We start from the raw sequence: 20,875 nt of genomic DNA, 5'->3' as shown, positions 1-20,875 counted from the left end.
GGGGCTGCAGTCTGCCCACACTGTCACTGCTTACCAGGGAGGCCATTGCTGGTTTTTTTTGGTCTGGTTTATCTATTTGTGACAGATCACACAGAGGTCCCCATTATAATTGTGTTAGTGGTTATTTTATTTTTAGTGTCCATTAATATTTGTTTTTTATAGTTGGGTACACTGTTATTTGTTGCAGATATATTTATGATTGTTATCTCTTCCTCTTGGATTGTTTCCTTTACTAGGTCCTTTGTCTCTCTTAATCAGTCTTAGCATGAAATCCGCTTTACCTACAAATAGAATAACTACAGCTGCTTCTTTCTGGGTTCCTGTCACATGAAATATTGTTTCCTATACTTTGACTTTCAGTCTATGAATTTGTTTTTGAGTTAAGTGTGTTTCTTGTAGGCAGCATATTGTTGGACCTTTCTTCTTGATTCGTTCTGCCAGTCTGTTTCTTTTGATTGATGAATTAAGGCCATTTACATTGATGGTTATACCTGATACGTACTGATTTATCCTTGTCGTGTTATTTTCCTGTTGTTGATTCTCTCTTTTTCCTCCTCTGTTTATTTACATGCCTTGCCTGGTGGATTCACTGTGTTGGGGTTCATGGAGTGGTAGTCTTATCTCTCTCTAGAATGTCCTTCAGAACATTTTGGATGCAGCACTCTTTCATTTTCTCTCTTTCCCTCTACCATCTCTCATAGCTCAAGAGAGCCAGTAGCGAGGACATGCTCAACAAGCCCGGAAGTACCTCCTCATCAGGGGTAGCGCGACTGAAAAAGACTGCAACATCCGGAGCCATCTCTGAGCTTGCCGAGAGCCGCCTGAGGACCACTGCAGGTAGGAGGAGCCCAGGTGGCCGTTCATCTTGGCCATGTGAAAGCATGTCAGCGATTCATATATTCCTCCCTTCATCAGATATTTATGGAACACTTACTCTGTGCCAGGAACTGTTTTAGACAGTGTCCTTGCCACAGGGAGTTTACAGCCAGTGGGGAGGGAGTGCTGTGATTACTCTGTGCCCCTAGAGGGTTTCTTGTTACCATGTTTGTAAAATGCTTTTGGGAGCCAGGCAATGTGATGTGTGTTCCTGGGGTCATCTCGGTATGAAATGTGTTTGTACATGTATATTAGATAGCTAGGCTTTTTGTGGTCTTGCTCTTAAAATGCAGCTTCCAACAGTGTTAAATTGTCTACAATAGAAAAATAAATATATCATCATTAACCTGTAATGGTGTTGAATGTTGGTACACTTAAGGTTTTGTGCTCTTGTTATAGAACATTACACTGCAGAGTACTTTTCCAGAGGCATATTTTAATTTACTGTATTCACTTTTCAAAAAGTTGAACCTTTGAAGTTTATACACATCTTTTGGAGGTAAAGGGAATGGCCTGATGTTTCCATAGAACATAAAACATGTTTTACTGTTTTAAGGAGTGATTGTATACTAAATATACATACACATTTGGTTTTAACACCCAACAAATAGGAATACATCTTATATTTATCAAGTGAGCCTAATACTGATTCTAAAAGTTAATAAATCACTACCAAAAAATGATGACAGAGTCTTACTCTCAAATATTAGTGCAAAAATGTGAGATCAAAATGTTAGCAAGTTGGAGTCAAAAAGAGATTAAAAGAACAGTAGTGTACATCACAATCAAGTGGAGTCATGCCGTCTCAGCATGAATTAATGTTAGATAATCAGAATATAATCTAGCATACAGTATTAATAAGCCAAAGAAGAAAAACCACATGGTCACCACGATAGATATGGAAGGTGTACTTAATACAATTAACAATCTTTTTCATTTAATAATAAACTCTTGATAAATTTTAAATGTATAGAGATTCTGATAAAAACAGATGTATCCTGCCAGCTGCAGTGATGTGCACCTAGAGTCCAGGCTATTTGGAGGCTGAGACAGGAAGGTAATTTGAAGTTTGAAGCCAGATTGGTAACATAGTGAGACTCATCTCTATACAAATAGATAGTAGATATATACATAGTTATATAGACAAATAAGTAGCTTTCATATCAGTGACCTCTTAAAATGATAATATAAGAAATAGTGCCATTTATGAAGGCATGAAGATACTTAGGAATAAACTTAATAGTTGAAGAATTTATAATATTTTTAAAATCTTAAAATCCTTTAGAGGAAAAGTTTATGCACTTCAAAGAAGATATAAATAAGTGGAAGGACAGAATACATGGTTTTAGGAACAGAAGATTAACTATAATAACAAATGAGTTAGTATAACATATTAAATAGAATAGGGACCCCTAAGTTATCCTGTGCTGCAATTTTCATCATAAGTAAAAAATCAGTGAAAACTCAGGGGTAGAAACATGGATAAAACGATACTAGGGTTCATCTAAACATTTCTCACTGGGGGCTCATTGGTTTTCAGCGATTGACAATATATGAAGACATTTTGGTGTCCCATCTGGGAGGTGATACTGACATCTAGTGGGCTGAAGGCAGAAGTGCTGCTAAACATTGTAAATGCACACGATTCCAGACAGTTAACTTCTCAAACTGTCAATAGTACCTTTGTTGAGAAATCCTAATAGAGAATAATAAATATTCTAAAATAATCAGGAAAATTCTGAAAACGGATAATCAAGGGACTAACCATAAGCATATTGGCACTTAAGAGCATTGGAGAAAGTTCAGGGTACACGGTGGACTTAGTGCAGCATAAAGGTGGCTTTTTTTTTTTTTTTGGAAGCAACCTTTTTTATTATTTATTTTAGCTGACCTTATTACGTTCAGAAAAACACTGTATATGTCACTTTTTAAAAGTTTGTACACTTAAAAATGCCATTATTTTTAAAATGCCCTTCACTTTAAAGCATTTTTAAATTTCGTTCAGAATTTCATCATTAAGATATGAGAGGTTTTGAAGTTCAGATGGCTTATATTTCCAAATAATGGAACATTTTAATTCCTTGCTCTTCTCATTAAATTCTAACCTAATTTAAATTGTTCAAATATTTTCTTTTCTCAGTAATTATTTTTTTTTCTATCCTGGAGTCATCTATCCGTAGAAGCCAGCACTTCTTTCACCTTCTAGATCTCTTAACTTTTCTTTTATGCTTTCTATTTCTTTACTTTCCCTGTTTTCTTGTTGGTGTTATTTCTCAGTCTTTCATTGTTAACTGGTTCTTTTTTGTGGCATTTTTTTTTTATTTTGAAAGTAGTAAAATACAACAGAACAAGACTGAATAAAGCCAACTGGCATCGTGTAGTGAAATTGGTACAGAACTTCACAGCAGGTTACCGGGATAACAGTAATAGGTATTTCGTTATCTTTACAATAATTGTTCTTTCAATCATGTATACCAAATTGAAATGAAATATAGAACATTATAGAACTTATCAAAACAGAATATTGAAGAGAGCAGTACCATTAATCAGAATAAAGCAAAACAGTAACAAAAATATTTGCCTTCAAAGAGATGGTAGAAGGAAATCCCCCTTATTTGCTATGGTCAACCTCCCAAGAGATGCTCAGATTTCTGGTTCCCATTGCTAACAGGGGGCAGGGGAACGGGCGTAGAGGAATTGGGATGTTAGACTTTAGGCCATGCACCAGTAAGTTCACTATTGCTTAGCAGGGAGGCAGGCTGGTTGCTTGGTTTCCCAGTGTCCTAAGTTCCAACATGGCGCGGATCTCAGGAGACGCTGGTGGTCCTCCCCCGGGAAGGACCACAGTCTGCCACACTGCAGCCGCTTATCAGGGAGGTGAGCTCAAAGGTAGCTTTTTTTATGGATGGGCAATTCGCTCAAAAATGATGAATGAGGAAGAGAATGGGCGTGTTGGTGGCTCCCTGTTCCATGTGGCTGCTGCAGCAGGAAAAAAGATTAAGCCTCTGACTGCTGAAACTGACCAGTTGAAAATCTATAACTGTTTGGAAACTTTTCCAAATTTGTAGCTCTTGCAAGAAGAAAATTTAAAATTAAAGTACTAATTAAATATTCTTCGAAACAGTCTTCAGGCAGGAAAGAACAGACAACTAAAATGTGACTGATATTAATAGCCGCCTTCAAGAAGTATTTGGTTGTGCCATTAAGGCTGCACACCCAGACTTGGGAAATCCTCCTCTGATAGAAACACCAAGTCAGCAGCCAGATTTGGAGATTATCTGTGTAATAGTGTAATAGGCATCTCTCAGATGCTCAAAACCAAAGAACTGACAGTAAATCCAAGAGAAATTGCTGAAAACATTACCAAACGCCTACCAGGTAATCAGTATATTGAAAAAGTTGAAATTGCTAGTCTTGGTTCCACTAATGTCCACGTAAGGAAGAATTTCGTATCAGAATAGTTGCCCAATCTCTTGATGAATGGAGTTCAGCTCCCTGCCATTGGAGAGAATTAAAAGGTTGTAGTGGACTTTTCTTCCCCAGGATAGCTAGAAAGGCATGCAGCCACTTCAGACCAGCTCTTGTAGGAGAAGGTATGTGCTGCCTCTTTGAATTTGCAAGATACGAGATGCTCAGGCTAAACCATGTAGGAGGTTGGGGATCCTTTTTGGCATGCTCACCACTCACCTGCAAGATAAACTTCTAGATTATCTGACCGTTTTACCACATGCTGGGGATACTCAGGCCTTTTCTTAGCACTCTAAGAAGAGGAGCAAATCAGTGTGTCATTCCGCTTCAGAGTAAGGATCCAGATATTATACAACTTTGGAAGTTTCTTTGTGATGGTTCCCTCCAAGAGTTTAATAAAATGTACAATGCATTGGGCATTGCCTTAATAAAGACAGGAGAGTCCTTCTGTCAAGATAAGATAGGTGATGTTGTGAAAGAGTTTGAAGATAAAGGATTTGTGGAAGTGGATGAAGGCGGAAAGATTGTGTTTGTCCAGGATGGTCCATATCATGAACCACAGTGAAGTCAGATGGTGGTTATAACTATGATATTAAACAGTGGCTACTTGAGGGGAAAGCAGATAGGACTGTCTATGTGGCCGTCTGTGCGCTTTAACGAAACGTTTGCTGCTGCTCAAATGATGGATCGGCGTAATCTTAAAGGTAAATCAAGTGTCCCATGGTGTTACAGGAAGACAAGAAGTTTAAAAATACATTCAGGTGAAACACAAAAATGGTTCATGGGCAAATAGAAGAAAAAAGAGAGAGACAAGATCTGAATGGCACAGAAAATGAAAGCTGCCCGGACATCTATTGCTTATGGCTGTATCAAATAGGATGATCTTTCCCATAACCAGATGGCTGACCATGACTTCTCCTTTGACAAAATGCTAAGTGGTGGGTGAATCACAGCTGCTTGCTTGTTGTATGTTTTCCCTAGTGTCTGGCCAGTACTGATGAAGAGGTGTGCCAGGAAGCGGCTCGGGAGACCGAGATCATTTTTGACCCCAAAAAAGGATAAAGATTAGGCCGATGAATTTTTACATTTTCTTGGGATTTTGCAAAAGATTTTAGATGACTTATTTCTCTGTAGACTCTGATTAAGTGTATGACCTAGCAACTACTTCCACAGAGTCCCGCAGTAGCTGCTACTGCATTGACTGGAAAAGCGTAAAAGGTGGATGTGTGGCTGCTGCAGGGAGCTGTCTCTGCCGTCACAGCCAAGGGACTCGCTGTCCTTGTAACAAAACTCAGCCAACATGATCCTCTTGAGGTTCAAGAACTGCATTTTTACCACAGTGGTCATTAGCACTGCTTTTTAAAAAATAATCATGTGCAGATAAAAATTAGTAAAGATAATTTTTCTATTTAAAAAAATGAATGAGGGGCTAAGGATGTAGCTCAGTGGTAGAACACATGCTTACAGCATGTAGGGTTCTGGGTTCAATCCCCAGCTCCATTTTTTAAGAAAAGACCGATTAAAGCTTTAGGAAAAATTAAAGCTGAAGCTCTATTTCATTTCTCTCATCAAAATAAATTTCAAATGGAATAAAGATTTAAATAATAAAACATGAAACTGTGAAAGTACAAAGAGAAAACATCAGAGAGTTAATTTGAGGTATTAGCCTTGGGCTTAAGTAAGAACACACACAAGTCATTTTAAAGGGAAAGATGAAAAACATGATTAAGTAAATAGACCAAGTGCTTTGTGAAAGGAGAAAATCGTTTGCAATATGTGTCACAAAGGGCTTATTTACAGACAATTTACACAAATCCATAAGGGAAAGAAGAAGCGTACACTAGAAAAACAAGTAACTCACATAAAAAGAATACCGGTAGCCAGTAGAACAGTGCTAAGCCTCACATAACAGTTTAAGGAATATTAATCAAAGCATGAATTATGCACACTGTATGATTTCCCCTAACAAATCAGTAAAAAATCAAAGCAGGGGGTCTTTGCTGATGTTATGAAAGGTATAAGGAGCACACTACATATAGTTGATACACAATTTGATAATACTAAGTTTTAAATGTATATAAAAATTCACCAAAGATTCCTACTGTTTATAACATCCTTTTCTTTATTGGTCTTTATTATTGTTTTTCTAGGGATAGAATGGAGGACCTTGCCTATGCTTGACCACTGAGCTATATCCCTAGCCTCTCTGCTGTCCACTATTTAACATTCCTGACATTCTTGAAAAAAGATGCCACTATTTATGAGCAAATTGTTTAGATGCACCATTATTGCCTTTTGTTTTTGTTTGGAAGGGACAGGATCTCACTATGTATTCTAAGATGACTTTGAGCTCACCGTATTGTCCAGGCTGGCCTCAAATTCACAGTGATCCTCCCTCCCAAGGCCTCAGCCTCCCAAGTGGTGGGATTGCAGACATGTACCACTATGCTCGGGTGACTCACTACTTATAACCCTAATATACTGGACATGATATAAGTGTTTATCAGTACAAGAATGATTGAATAATGAGATTTTGAACCAGTCAAATTGTTTGCAGCCAGGGAAATGAACATAAATTTATCTCTACTGGTAGGGAAAGATCTTGAAGATATTATTAGGTATATGATGTAATTAGTAGTATATTATAAGTAAGAGAAAATAACTATATTTATATAGTAAGGCCTCATTTGTTTTCATCTTACAGTATATCGTAGGCGGAGGGTTTAGCTCAGCGGTAGAAGCACCTCCCTGGCAAGTGCAAAGTTGTGTGTTCAATCCCTGGACCAATAAATAAATAAATAGATAAAACATAAAGTATATTGTAAGCCTGGCAAGCATAAGGTCATGAGTTTGATCCCCAGTACCCACCCCCAAAAGCCGGGACTGTAGCTCACAGCACAAGCACCTGTCTGGCAAGAGCAAGGTCCTGAGTTACAGTCCCTGTGACCCCCAAAAAATTGTCCAAAAAAAGGTATATGTTAAATATTGAAGGGGCTGGGGATTTAGCTCAGTGGCATAAGCACCTGCCTTGCGGGCAGGCGGTCGTGAGTGAGTTCGATCCCCGGTACCGATAAAAAGGAAAAAGAAAAAAAAAAGGTATATGTTAAATATTGAAATCATAAATGTTTTTTGAAATCATAAAATTTTTACAGGGGAGAACAAATGAGGATATAAGAATGGTTGTCTTTGAGGAGAATTACCATACCTGAAAGGAAGGAAGGGAGACTTTTTATTTTGGATTTTCTTGTACTATTTGAAACATTTAACATAAAGATTTCTATAAAAAAATTAAAGCAGATTAGCAACATAAGGTCCTTTGTTTCCTTTGCCAAATCCTTCATCTTCTACTTGTCTTTTTCAGTGTTTCTTAACTACATGGTAGTGAATTATGTGCTTATGATATGTGCTCGAGATTCTATCAGAAGGCCTGGGCAGGCCCCACGCCCCATGGGGCACTAGCTCCCTTATTTATCAAGGGAATGAAGTAACTATGTATCTGCTACACAGTGGCATCCTTGGAACAAACTTATGTGAATGTACACAGACTTTAATGCGTTTTTGGAATATAAGACCTCATTGTTATTCTTCTAGCTACTCAAATTCACTTATTTTACTAAAATTAAATTCTTTGACTATAGGGTGGTCCCAAAGAAAGGTATATGTTAAATATTGAAATAATAAATTTCCCCTTCCTACCCACTTCTCTTTTGTCATCATAGGGATAGAATTCAACTTCACACACCTAGGCGTATGCTGTACTACTGAACTATATACCACTACCCCTGAAGTTTTTACTCTTAAATACAAACAGTGCTCGGCATTTGGTACTAGCTTCTGGATGGACTTTTGTACATTTTCATGATACCCCAAACCGACTCCTTCGTGGTGAATCCCAGACTATTAGGGCCACTGGCTAGGAGCAGGGGCAGGCAGCACTACTCTGCTTTGGGTGCTGCAACCTTTGAAATAGTACAGTGGTATTTGGGTAGTTACTTGAATATTTGGTTGCATTTTGTCTATGTGTGTTTCTGTCATTGTAACAAAATACCCGAGATAATCAGTTTATAAAAACAGAAGTGTGTAAGGGTGTGTGTATGTAGTGCCAGGGACTGAACCGAGGGACTGGTACATGCTAGGCAAGCACTCTACCACTGAGCTACCTCCGCAGACCCCTAAAAAAACCGATAAAAAGGTTTATTTCAGCCTATAGTCTTGAAGGTTCTAGTCCACAACCAGCCAGTCTCAGTATTTTGGGCCACAAGGAAGCAGCTTCTCACAGAGAGGGATATGGTGGAGCAGAACTCATTTCATGGCCAGGGAGCAAAAGAGTTTAAAAGGGGCTGAGGTCCCACAATCCTCTCCCCTGACATCATCCTCAGTGACCTCCTTCCCACTTATCCTGCATCCCTCAAAACATCCATCCTCTCCTGCAGGACTGACCTTTCACACGTGGGCCTTGGCGAGACATTCCAGGCCCAACATGAATGGAAAACAGGAAAACGAAAGTCCTGGGCTGGCCATAAGTTCAGGGATTTTTAAAAAATTTTTCCCCCTCAGGTTTTAAAATATTAATACAATTGACACAAAGATGGATTACTTCGTGTGGTAGAAAGGGCAGCAGCCAGATCATAGGACTTAAAGAAGTTCTCCACTGTTTCAGCTGTAAAGAAAAAGAATCAAAGGAATTCAAAAACATATTTGCAATTTGCAGCTAATATCTTCTGAAAGGGAAGTTATAAATTATATTAGATGCTTAAGGGCAGAAGCCTTTTATGACTGTCAAGTCATATGAACTTGTTTTCTTTAATGCAAACATGATATTAACTTTCAATATATTGAAATTTTTCCCTTAATTTTTTTTTATTTTTTAATTTATTTTATTATTTTTTTTATCGGTACCAGGGATCAAACTCACGACCTTCTGCTTGCAAGGCAGGCGCTTATGCCGCTGAGCTAAATTCCCAGCCCCAATATTTTTACTTTTTACTGTCACAATAACTGCACATATTCATAGAATACAGAGTGACACTCCAGGTCAGATATGTACTGTATAATCAGATAAGGGTAATTGACACATCTGTCGCCTCAAGTTATCTGTCACACACCTGACCGTGTTAATGTTGAAAATGACTTTGTCATGAGAAGGTCATACAGTACTAAGATTTTAAAATTACAGTATTTCAACCCACCATCAGCCTGTGTTACAGCCTTTCCTGGGAATTAATCTGTTCTTACAGAGAATCCCTCAGACCTAGAAGCACACAAAACTGTTCCATCTTTTGGGGATAATAATTTTAGTGTCACCTCATATTTACACATAGCACTGACCTGCCATTTAACTCTGGTGGCATTGGAACCCCTTGCACTGGGAGACATACATTTCCCAGAAGCCTTTTCCTTTATGTTTCTATCAAGCCAGTTTCTGCTCCCCAGTATGCAGACCTTGCTGTCTCCTATGGGCTCCGCCAGAGTTCTTCAGCCAGAACAAAACCTGGCAGCACCAAAGTCAGTAAAGGGAAGCTGCTGTGTGTGCAGCCCATCACCTGCGCCCTGCGTCAGCCTCTCTGATCTGCCACCACATTGCATTCTCAAAAAGATGAGCTATTGTACCCAGATGAGGGAAACTTGACTGCAAGTTTGACTGTGTAGGTCCCATGTCCACCTCAAGTGTCCACACTGAGTATCTACTCTTTCCCATTTTCTGTCATCAGTTTTATTAACACATCTGAATTCCAGTCATTTCTTATTCTTCCTCTTCTCTCTGAGGTGCCCTTTGTGCAGGCATTAGTAGTAATTTCCTACCTGCTCTGTAAACAGCTTTAGGGTCTAGTGGACCCCAGGATCAAGTGGATCCGGGGAAGCCTTCAGAAAGTTGTAAGAAATCTCACCACCAGGTGGCAGCTCTTGTCAAAAAATGCAGACCTGGCCTAGTCTGAGTCTTAGCTCTGAAGCATGGTTTAAATATTTGATGCCAGAAACCCTTCTTCTATTTTTTCATTGACTCAACAAATATTTTTTAAGTGCTGACCACATGCTTGATGCTGTTCTAAGCAAAAGGGATACACTGGTGTCCAAAAGAAAGGTCTTTCAGGAAGGTGTGCAGTGAGCATGGAGGAGGAGGAACTTAAACCAGGCGGGCAGGGGAAAGGCCACTTCATCACAGGTGACCACTGGACACTGGTGCACCTGCCCATGGCCCACATATCCAAGGAGCAGTAAGGAGGCCAGTGGGGCTCCACAAATGAACAGCAACAGGAAAAGAGGACAGATTGCTCCTTTAGAGGATTCCATGCATAGTACATGTAAGACTTAAAAGAATGTTATTTTAAACTGATGTCAATACTTTCTAAAAGTTCAATAAGTTGAAATAAATGTTAAAGTCTAGTTTCGTCTTGACCGGGCACGGCTTTAATGTTCACAGAATCTTGGACATCTCAGTGTTATCAGTGAGGACAAAGCAGCTGTGTCTCCAAGGTCAAAACAGTCTGCTCCCCAGGCAGTGTGCCCAGCCATTCTCCAGTTACTTATGTCATACCAGGTAATACCTTAGTCTCTGACCTGTGGGGCCTGCCTTCTCCAACCTGGGAAGGAAATGACCCTGGGCTCATGCCAGGCAGATCCAGACTCCTCCTACACAGCAGGTAAATATTCTTATCACCCTCTAGTGTGTGAAGGAGGTTTGGCAGCGTTTCCAAATTCAAACCAGGGCCTGACTCCAAAGTTGTTTTTTCTGCTGCACTGTTTACTGCTGGAAGGGATCTTTGGTTTTTATTCTACACCACGTTCACTTATATAGAAGTATTATTACTAGTGAGTGACATTTTTTGCTCAGTAGGTACTAACAACAGTACTGTTCTAAGTACTTGCTAAATACTGTCTCTGTTAGTGCTTACTACAAGCCTCTGGGACAGAAGCATATTACTGTTCTGTTCTGTAGACCAGACACTGAGGCAGAAAGGGATGAAACCAGCTGTCTGCATCCACACTTAGTCAATACTGGGACCAGGACTTGCAGATTAGGAAACAGAGGCCGAGAAAAAAACCAGGGGACAGGCAGCCTGCTAGAGAGAAAGTGGAAAAAAGGGAAAGTTGAAAGTCTTCTAAGTGAGAGGCCAGAGAGCAAAGTCAGTCCCTCTGACACCATCTCGGGAGAACTGCGGATCGGATATGCCAGGGAATTGAGAGACTGGGGCTGACCCAGCAGATGACAGTGACGAGGAGGTGAAGACAGTGCCTGGGCTGCCGCGGGAGTCTCTGAGATAGATGCTATGCATTTGGGAGTGGGGAAGGGACCACCCGGGCCACCTCAGGCCTGCAGGTTCAGCGTATGTGACAAGGGCAGACAGGCATGCACAGACATGGGAGCCTCAAGGGCCAGCAGTGGAGCTGGGTTCGGGGACGTGCTGATGCCATCAGGCACTCTACCTGCCTGAGGAGGTGCTGAGGATCCGAGGACAGGGGTGGGGCAGGTAAGGGGTCTGAGGTTGCTTGGAGCTGACAGGCTGTAACATAACAGGGCCTTAGGAATGAGTTTGTTGTTGTTTTATAATGTTAAGAGAGTTTATTGGTGTATATATCTTGTGATTAAAAGTAATCTTTCGGATTCAATGTCTTTATTTTCCTTTAATTTTTTTCATCACTTAGTTCATTTTCAAATTGTGGCAAGAACTCTTGGCATAAGATCTACCCTCCCAACACATCTTTATGTGTGAAGCACCATAGAAGGGACAGCAGTGCTCTAGGACTAGTTCATCTTGCACACTGTATCCCCTGAGGGCCAGCACCCCATTTCCTTCTCCCCATTCTGTCTCTAGGAGTTAGACTGTTTTAGATTCTATATAGGAGCGAGACCATACAGCATTAGTCTTTTTTTGCAATTGACTAACTGCTCTTGCCGTGATAGCCTTAAAATCCATTCATGTCAGAGTTTCTTTCCTCTGTAAGCCTGAATCATATTTTGTGTGACGGATGGACCACAACTTTGTTTACCCATACACTTTAGCAGTGTGTGGAATAAACCCACAGTGACAGTGTTACAACCTTGGTCTCAGGGTGTAAGGTACTGCACCCTTAAGTCTTATGCTGCACATGATCGGTGGCTCTGTATGTCCTCGGAGTATGTGGTTCAGGGGGCGGGGGGACCTTTCCACATTTTCCTCTGGCTTTCCATTTGGCACAAGGTAGAAAGCTGGTTGAGGCTTCTGTCTTTCCAGGTCTTTCCAGAAGCCTGTGATACAGAAAGATGGGCGCTTTCCCTCCATCTCCCAAGAATGTCTGTCTGTCTGTCTGCCTGCCTGCCTCTCTCTCTCTCTCTCTCTTCTCTCTCTCTCTGTCTCTCCCCTTCCCACCTCCCCCTTCTCATTTGTGCCTTCATTTTATGTTTTTATTCCTACTGTAAATGGGATTCTTTATTTGTTGAATTTATTTTTTCCAAATACAAAATGTACTTGAATGCCATCCTTACACAAACAAGGTCCGTGCCAATCTCTGTGTCATTCCAATTTTAATATTAGTGCTGCCAAAGCACACACTCAGTGTTTTTCCTTTTGCTTTGCTTTGCTTTGGGGCACTGAGAATTGAACCCGGAGGCACTTTCTGTTGCGCTGCATCCCTGGCTCTTTTTATTTTGAGACAGGGCATTGCTAGACTGCCCAGATTGGCCTTGAACTTGCACTCCTGCCTCAGCCTTCCAAGAAACTGGTATTGCAGGTGTGCACCACTGCTCTTAGGTTTATTTTTGGTTTTCTTTTTCTGAGATAGAGTCTCACTGTGGTTCCCAGGATGGCTTCCGATGCTGGACTCCAGCAATGCTCTTGCCTGAGCTCCCTGAGTACGTGGGACTGCAGATACGCACCTGGTTTCTCAGCTTCATTGTTCTGTGGCTTTTGTGGTCTTTTTTGGGGGGGGGGTCGTAGGAATGGAACCCAGGACCTCTGCCCTGAGCTACATCCCCAGCCAGTTTTTTTTTTTTTTGAGACAGGCTCTCAGTAAATTACTAAATTGGACTTGAACTTGCAACCCCCCCAAGAGTGCTGAGATTACGGAACACCACGGCGCCTCACTGTGTTTCCTGATTAGGTAATTTTTGGATACTTGTGACTGGCTCACTTCCTCACCGCCCCCTCCTCTTAGCTTTCGTGCTTTCCACTTGATTCCCACATGTTCTGCGAGTGAACAGTACCTTTTGTCTCCTCCATTCCCGTCTTTAGGTTTTTTTTCTGGTTCCTGCTGCTCTGCGTGTGACCTGAGTTGTGTTAAACACTAGTGATGTCCTTGACTTGTTTTCACCCCACTGTGGATGCTTTTTTGGTGCTTTGCCATTAAATATGATGCAGAAAGGCAGCTTGAAATAATGTTTTTCCTCTTTCTGTTTTACTAAGGTTGTTGTCAGAACTGAATGATGGATTTTATTAAAGTACCTTCTAGGCATCCTATTATTACTTTGGTTATTGCTTCTCTTTTTACCCTAAAGCTCCTTCAGGGTATTAAAATATGTATGTTACATAGCTTCTTTTTTTTTTTTTTTTTTTTTGTCTTTTTCTTTTTTATCGGTACCGGGGATCGAACTCACGACCGCTTGCTTGCAAGCCAGGTGCTTATGCCTGCTGAGCTAAATCCCCAGCCCCCTACATAGCTTCTTTGATTCTTTTATCACTTTCATGCTTTTTAAGTTTGCCATCTAATATGCATTGCTCTCTATATTTCTTTACTTTGGCTTTTGTGTTCTTGAGCTTTTGTCTATACTTTCTCTGATTTCAGATTATTTCTTCATGATTTCCTGATTTATTCTCATAATTATAAAATCTTGAATTCCAGCAAGAAGGCAAATTGGAGATTTTCTAAAATTTTTAGTCTCTTTTAGTAACTTGGTTTTACAGGTACATGTTTAGTTGGGAATCCTCAGATTGATCAACTGCAAAATTTTTCCATGTAAATCTGGTGATTTTTGTAAAATGATCATTCGTCTTTACAGAATGAAGCTTATGTTTGTGCAGCACTGGAAATTGAGAGCAATTCCACAGGAGAGCATGTGGGTATCAGATCACATTTTTTATGCCCAATTAAAGGAAAAAGGAAAAATGTTTTGTATTAAGATGAAAGTGGGGAAGGTATTAAAGCCTGCGATACAATTTCAACAAATTTCTTTTATTTTTTTATGCCTTGGGTTGCTGTTCCGTTGGTGGCACCCTAAAGGTGACTTATCCTGTGCTCACTGTGTGCCTGTCCTTGATGTAGTCGGTGGCCATGGCTGTATTGTTGCTGTTATCAGTTGGCCCTGGCGGCTGGCTTCCCGTGCCTGGCCTTCTGGTGAAGCACAGTCAAGGAGAAAGAAGTCCTGGTCCAATTGCCCTTCATGATAAATTTTTGCAAGGCACCTTCATTATTCTAAAAGGATATTCATTAATCATATATATGATTTAAAAAATAAACACAAACCCCTGCTCATAACATAGGAGGAAAATGAAAGAAAAATCAAGTCACATGTTTCAGCATGTTTCAGTGTAGGAAGCTGACTCCTCTAGGGAGTAGTTAGATGCCTCTCTGTGGGTGAAGATGGCTGTCAGTATAAGTGCTACAAAGGTGAATGAGTTGAGTGTGGTGTTGTGAATTCAGGCATCAAGCACTGTTGACCTTGGTGGTTCCCAAATACTGACAACTCAGGGTAAACATTTAAACAGAATAAAGCACTGTCTTCCCTTGAGGTAATGTTAACTGCATTCTTAGAAAATTCAATGTATAATAAAAATACTCTGTAAAACCATTTTTGTGTTTCTGTGAAAAACAAATTATTGACTTAAATAATTAGAAACAGTTTATTTCACCTTCCTGAGTGCTGGCCTACTATAGTATAAGCTTTGGGTAAAGGACATTAAAGAGGAGTTCGTGTTTACCTGCACTTTTTACTGGAATAGTTAATTACTATTCTAGTAATAGAATTACTATTCTAGTAAAAGATACCAAGTTTCAGGAATTTCAGATGACTTACTATGTTGGAGATCTGATGAAAATACTTTTTCTTTTTCTTTTTTTTTTTTTTTGCTCATTTTCATAGATTTTATCCATAGTGGGTGAATTTTAGGTGGTCCATCTTTTTTTCTTCTTAACTTTTTCCTATCACTTTGTAATTTGTAATCCTTTTTAAAGATCAGTAGCCAGCGTGGTGGCACATACCTGTAATCCCAGTACTTGGGTGGCTGAGGCAGGAGGATTACCATGAGTCATGATTCTTTTTTTGTTTTTTTCTTTTTTATTGGTACCAGGGATTGAACTCACGACCACACACTTGCAAGGCAGGCGCTTATGCCGCTGAGCTAAATCCCCAGCCCCTTGAGTCATGATTTTGAGGCCAGCCAGAACAATAAAGTAAGTTCAAGGCCTAGCTGAACTACATAGCAAGACCCACCTCGCTGCCAAAAAAAAAAAAGCTATTCCCAGACTGTAGGGGAAGGGAACAAGAAGTCACCAAGAAGTAAGCCCTCCCTGCAAATCGGCGCCATGTGCAGGCTGCTATGGAGACAGTGAGATGCCAGCTCTTCTAGTGCATGGGTTGGGAAGAAGAGCCAACCCCTATCCTGCCAATTCATGCCATAAGTGACCAGCTGACCCAGAGAAACCTAGGCTGCAGCAATGGCTATTGAGGTAGAATACACTTTAATGCTTGCAGTGTTCAGTGTTTCACTGACTTTGCAGGCCTAAAACTGATAGTCTGATAATCTATTCAGAGGATAACAAAACACAATGTAGCATCTATGGGACATCTCCTTCTGAAGGTGGTAGCCATTGTTAATTCCCTGTTATCTTGTTTTGAAATCCTATAATATTTCCATTGTTTTGTAGGGTTGGATTTTATGCTGTTTTGTTCTATTTATTATACCCAATGGCACAGGCATCTATTTCAAAGATAGCAGGATATGCTATGATAGCCATGTTGGATTTACTCTTACCTTGTTTTGAAGTCCTTTATTACGTTCATTGTTTTGTTTTTATTGATTCTATTCTGTTCCATTTCGTTTGGTTTTTACTATGTCTGCGTATCTGCAGCTGTTTTTGAAAACTTGGCCTCAGCCTCCTGAGTGCTGAGATTACAGACATGTACCACTATACCCAGCATATTTTCTCTTCTATTAACTCTTTTTTTTGGTACCAGGGATCAAACTCATGACTGCGTGCTTGCAAGGCAGGCACTTATGCCACTGAGCTAAATCCCCAGCTCCTTTATTACTCTTAAAACAATTTTATATTACTCTCCTACCACAGTGTTAAATAAAAACACAGCATTGCTGTTGTATTTCAGTTTACTTAAACCAAGTGATACATATGGCAGAAAAGAGGATTGGATGTGCTGGAGTAATAGTAAAGTAAAGGCTGGGGAATGTGCTCCAGCAATAGTACCGAAGTGGTGGGAGGTGCTGTAGTAATATTACAGTGAGGGGTAGGGGAGTATCCTGGAGCAGTAATACAGTAAGACCCGGAGGATGTGCTGGAGTAATGATACAAGAAGGACTGGATGATGCACTGGAGTATAAAACAGTAAGGGGTCAGGGGATGTGGAGTAGGACTGGGGTACACTGCAGTGATGATCCAGTAGGGGGTGGGGGAGATGCTGAAGTAATAATAGTACAGTATTGTGAGAGTAATAGTACAGTAATAAATGTCAGGGATAGAGATGTGAAGTGATCAGTGATGGCAACAATGATCGTAACAATTACTGTCTACTAACTGAAACGTAGATGCTGCATTGTGAATAAATGTGCCAGGGGGTCACTAAAGCCTCAGGCTGAATATGACCATATCACAGAATACAGATGGAAAGATGTTTTCTGATGTGACTGTCTGTCTTGTAGAACATTGTGATCAAAGTCCTTGAATTGGATTTGCTTCTTTTTCTAAATGCATCCATTAATGTATTAGTTTTTGTAAGAGGATGATCATGCATATTATTCCTTTGTTGGAGCTGGTTCATGGTCAGAACAATGTGGCCTGGTGCCAGTACCCCAGGCTTCAGAAGCAGAAAGGAGAGAATATGGGATCCCATAGTAGAGCAAGCTTTATGTTCCAGACAAAAGTTCTGCTTTTGTGGTTCTGCCTGATTATCGTGGGGGTGGAAGGGAAACTGGAGGTCTTCCACTGAACTCATGGAATATTAAAGTTCCAGCCCTTGAACTTGGCTGTGACCTTCTGAAGTGTTCAAATCCCTCAATGGAAAACATGATCGGATCTCTTATGCTGCTTTTCCTGGCTGCTGACATACAGTGGATTCTCAGTGTCATGTTCTGTGGTGCTGAGAGTTTGGATTACTGAGCTTGCTACTGAATTGTCTTTTTTCCTGTACTGATTTCTACTTCAAAAATTAGTTTTAATATGATGGAAAGTTCTTCTCTGAGTAAATTACAGTGCAGATGGTCAGAATGGAAGCATGTGCTTGCTGTTGATAACTTATCCCTGCTGCAGTGGCATCTTGATGGGAGTTTTTCAAGGCTGTTTAGATGGGATATATCTCCTTATTTGATCAGTCACACATGATAGCCCAGAAGAGTTGATTTTATGCTGTGAGAATTCATTTTATTTAATAAATTAAATCAACAATCTACATATCACCTTATGTGTGGGGTTGATATCAGAGGGACAGAAGATTTGTGCACACTCAATAGAACACTAAGACTATAAGAAAAACAGACTACAGGACAAAAGAGGGTATAGGTATAACTTTGTTCTATCAACACATCCTAGCTACGTGACCTTAAGCAAATTAATCTATTACAACTATCATTCTCCTGTTATTGTGAGTAGCCAAATCTATGGAATTCAGAATGAAGCCTGTAGGAAGAGCCTTAGAAAGATGGTTTGGCTTTATTTGTGGTGCCTTTTTATAGTTTACCCATAGTGAGTCTGGTAATCACTAAGTCTCCTTATAAACCATTCCTTTAAAATTCTCTTCTCATTTGGGGGTGTAGTCCAGTAGTAAAGTGCTTGCTTAAGTTTCATCCACAGAGCCATAAACAACGATAAACCTTGTTTTTATTTTTATTTTTTCTTCTTTCTTTTTCTTTTTCTCTTAGAAATAAAATGGATTTGGATAAACTTTGTTTGTAGTTCCATAACTCTTTGTCTTTTATCAAGTAAACATTTTAACTTTTTTCTTAATTGTTTCAAGTAGGTAACATACGTCACATGGTTCAGAATGTGGAGGGTTATAGTAAAATGTTTAGCTCCTGCCTCTTCACCCAGCCATCCAGAGCAAACTGCTAGGCAAACCGCTGTCCTTCTAGAGCTATTCAGTGTATAAAGTGCATCTTCTTTCTTTTCGTGCACAAATTGTAGCACACATGGGCACATCATTCTGCACAGGTGCTTTTTGTCTTAAGAGTGTGTTTGGAAAGCCAGGTGCAGTGTTATGCCTGTAGTTCCAACACTCAGAAGGCTGAGGTGGGTGGATCACTTGAGACCAGGAGTTAGAGACCAGCATGGGCAGTGTAGCAAGCACTTGTCTTTGGAGGAAAAAATGTACTTTGGAGATCATTATAATGTTCCATAAAAGCCTCTCATTCTGGCTTCTACCCTTCTGGCACTTATTTCTTCATTTTTCAGTGGTTATTAATAGTAGTTCATAACCACATTCACAAATTACTTCAGTGTTTGAGGATGAATTTCCCTGGGCCAGGAAATTTAAGTTCTTTTAATGGTTTCCTTGGTCTTTAGTTTCCTCTCGCTAAGGCTTGATCTACATTGTGCAGGAAAGAGATCTTTTGAGGTATATATGCCTGCAAGGAGACAGAAATGAAATGAAAGCTGGGAGAGGATCAGGGTAGCTTTTGTCCTTAGCATTGTAAACCACCCTGGCTGTTTCTCAGTATTAACTTTCCCAGACCATTTTCTTACAAGGTTTTGCCAGCCTCCTATTCACCAAGGCCATGTGGCCTATTTTCAGTTTTCACACATGTGGTCATGTATACCTCGGCACATCAGCAACAGCCTGTGTGCTTGCCCTGGCTTCTCCAGGAACCTCTGTCTCTTTTTCCCAGTTAGAATTGGTTACATGATGCTAAGAATCTTGTTGTCTCCGTCTTGTGTGACTTCGGACAAGCTGCTCAGCATCTCTGAGCTCATGTCTTTATCTGTAGGATGGAGTTTATCACATTTATCTCAGAAGGGTATAACAAATGAAATGACACAGTTGATCCTCCACATTGGCAAGTTCTGTATCTGTGAACCCAGCCAACCTCAGATAAAAAATATTTAGGAATAAATTGTGCCTGTACTAAACATGTTCAGACTTCTTTTCTTGTCATGATTCCCTAAACAATACACTATCAATATAATTATTTACATGCCATTTATATTAGGAATTTTAAGAAATTTAGAAATGACCTTAGATATACAACAGGGTATGCATAGAGTATATTCAAGCAGTATGCCGCTATATGTAAGATACTTGGGCATCAGAAGATTTTGTATCTACAGGAGATCTTGGAACCAGGTCTTCTCAGATACTAAAGTACAACTATATGAAGAACTAAGAATTAGAAATGTAGACTTTTTAAAAAATAAAATGTGATGTTTCCCTTAAATTATGTTCCTTAAGAGAATCTCCTAGTTCAGGATACGGCGAAAAAAACTGTACGTGGCTGTGGTGGCGCATACCTGTAATCCCAGCACTCAGGAGGCAGAGACAAGAGGAACCCCACGAGTTTGAGACCAGCCTGAACTACATAGTGAGACCCTGTCTCAAAAAACTGGGAACCAAAAACCAAAACCAACCAAACAAAAAAGAATATGGCAAAAACAAAATTTTAAAAAATCTACTTGCCTTAGACTGTAGGGCACCGTGCTCAGACTCTTCAAGCTTTGTTTTCTTTCTGTTTTTCTCTCAAAATTGTTTTAAAGTCTTTATTATTTTAGAGCACTTTTAGGTTTGCAGCAAAACGGAGAAGCAGGTGCAAAGATCACACATGCCTCCGACCCTCGCACAGCCTCCCCCTTTACCAGTGCCCCTCACTGGCACATTTGTTACAATCATTGGAACTGCATCATCACATTGTTATCACCCCTAAAGCCTCAGTGCTCATAAGTGGGGGGAGGAGTTGGAGGTGGCTGAATTTATGGTGTGTGAATACGGATTAAGTGTGTGTGATAATTCAATTAGTCCACAGATTGGTTTAGCGTATTAATGGGTGTGGATAATGGGAAGGCCCACCCTGGATAGTGAGGCCATTCAGTGGGTTTGTAACCTAGATTGGATGAAAGGGAAAGGAAGGCTCGCTGCTGCTGCCTCCTGCCCGCCATGCCTTGGACTGTTTCTTCTCAACCATGCCTCTCTGCTCTGTTGCCTTGGAGCCAGCTGCCTGTGTACTGAAACCCATGCAAGCTGTGAGTTAAAATAAACATTACTTCTTTTAACTCTTGAGTGTCAGTATTTTGTCCCAGCAATGAAAAAGTATACTACCAAGTCATCACCCAAAGTCTATAACTTATATTAGTGTTCACTTCTGATGTTGTACATAGGAAGAGTTTGATCCAATTTGGAATGATG

At 40.1% G+C, this 20,875-nt stretch overlaps 1 protein-coding gene and 1 pseudogene across 10 annotated transcripts in view; both read left to right on the top strand.

The window, feature by feature from the left end:
• Specc1 (sperm antigen with calponin homology and coiled-coil domains 1) overlaps nt 1-20,875 on the top strand; it is a 315,008-nt gene that overhangs the window by 102,156 nt on the left and 191,977 nt on the right. For all 10 annotated transcript variants that reach the window (XM_063242467.1, XM_005002069.4, XM_063242468.1 and 7 more), the window contains one exon: nt 702-837. In XM_063242467.1, the coding sequence (XP_063098537.1) occupies nt 702-837 (136 nt within the window). The remainder of the gene's footprint in view (nt 1-701; nt 838-20,875) is intronic.
• On the top strand, nt 3,808-5,053 carry LOC106026842 (arginine--tRNA ligase, cytoplasmic-like; annotated as a pseudogene).

This window comes from Cavia porcellus, unplaced genomic scaffold (genome assembly GCF_034190915.1).
Source record: "Cavia porcellus strain 051 isolate PalLab524CR breed Dunkin Hartley unplaced genomic scaffold, mCavPor4.1 scaffold_32, whole genome shotgun sequence".
NCBI lineage: Eukaryota > Metazoa > Chordata > Mammalia > Rodentia > Caviidae > Cavia > Cavia porcellus.
This window is presented reverse-complemented; position numbering and strand designations above follow the sequence as displayed.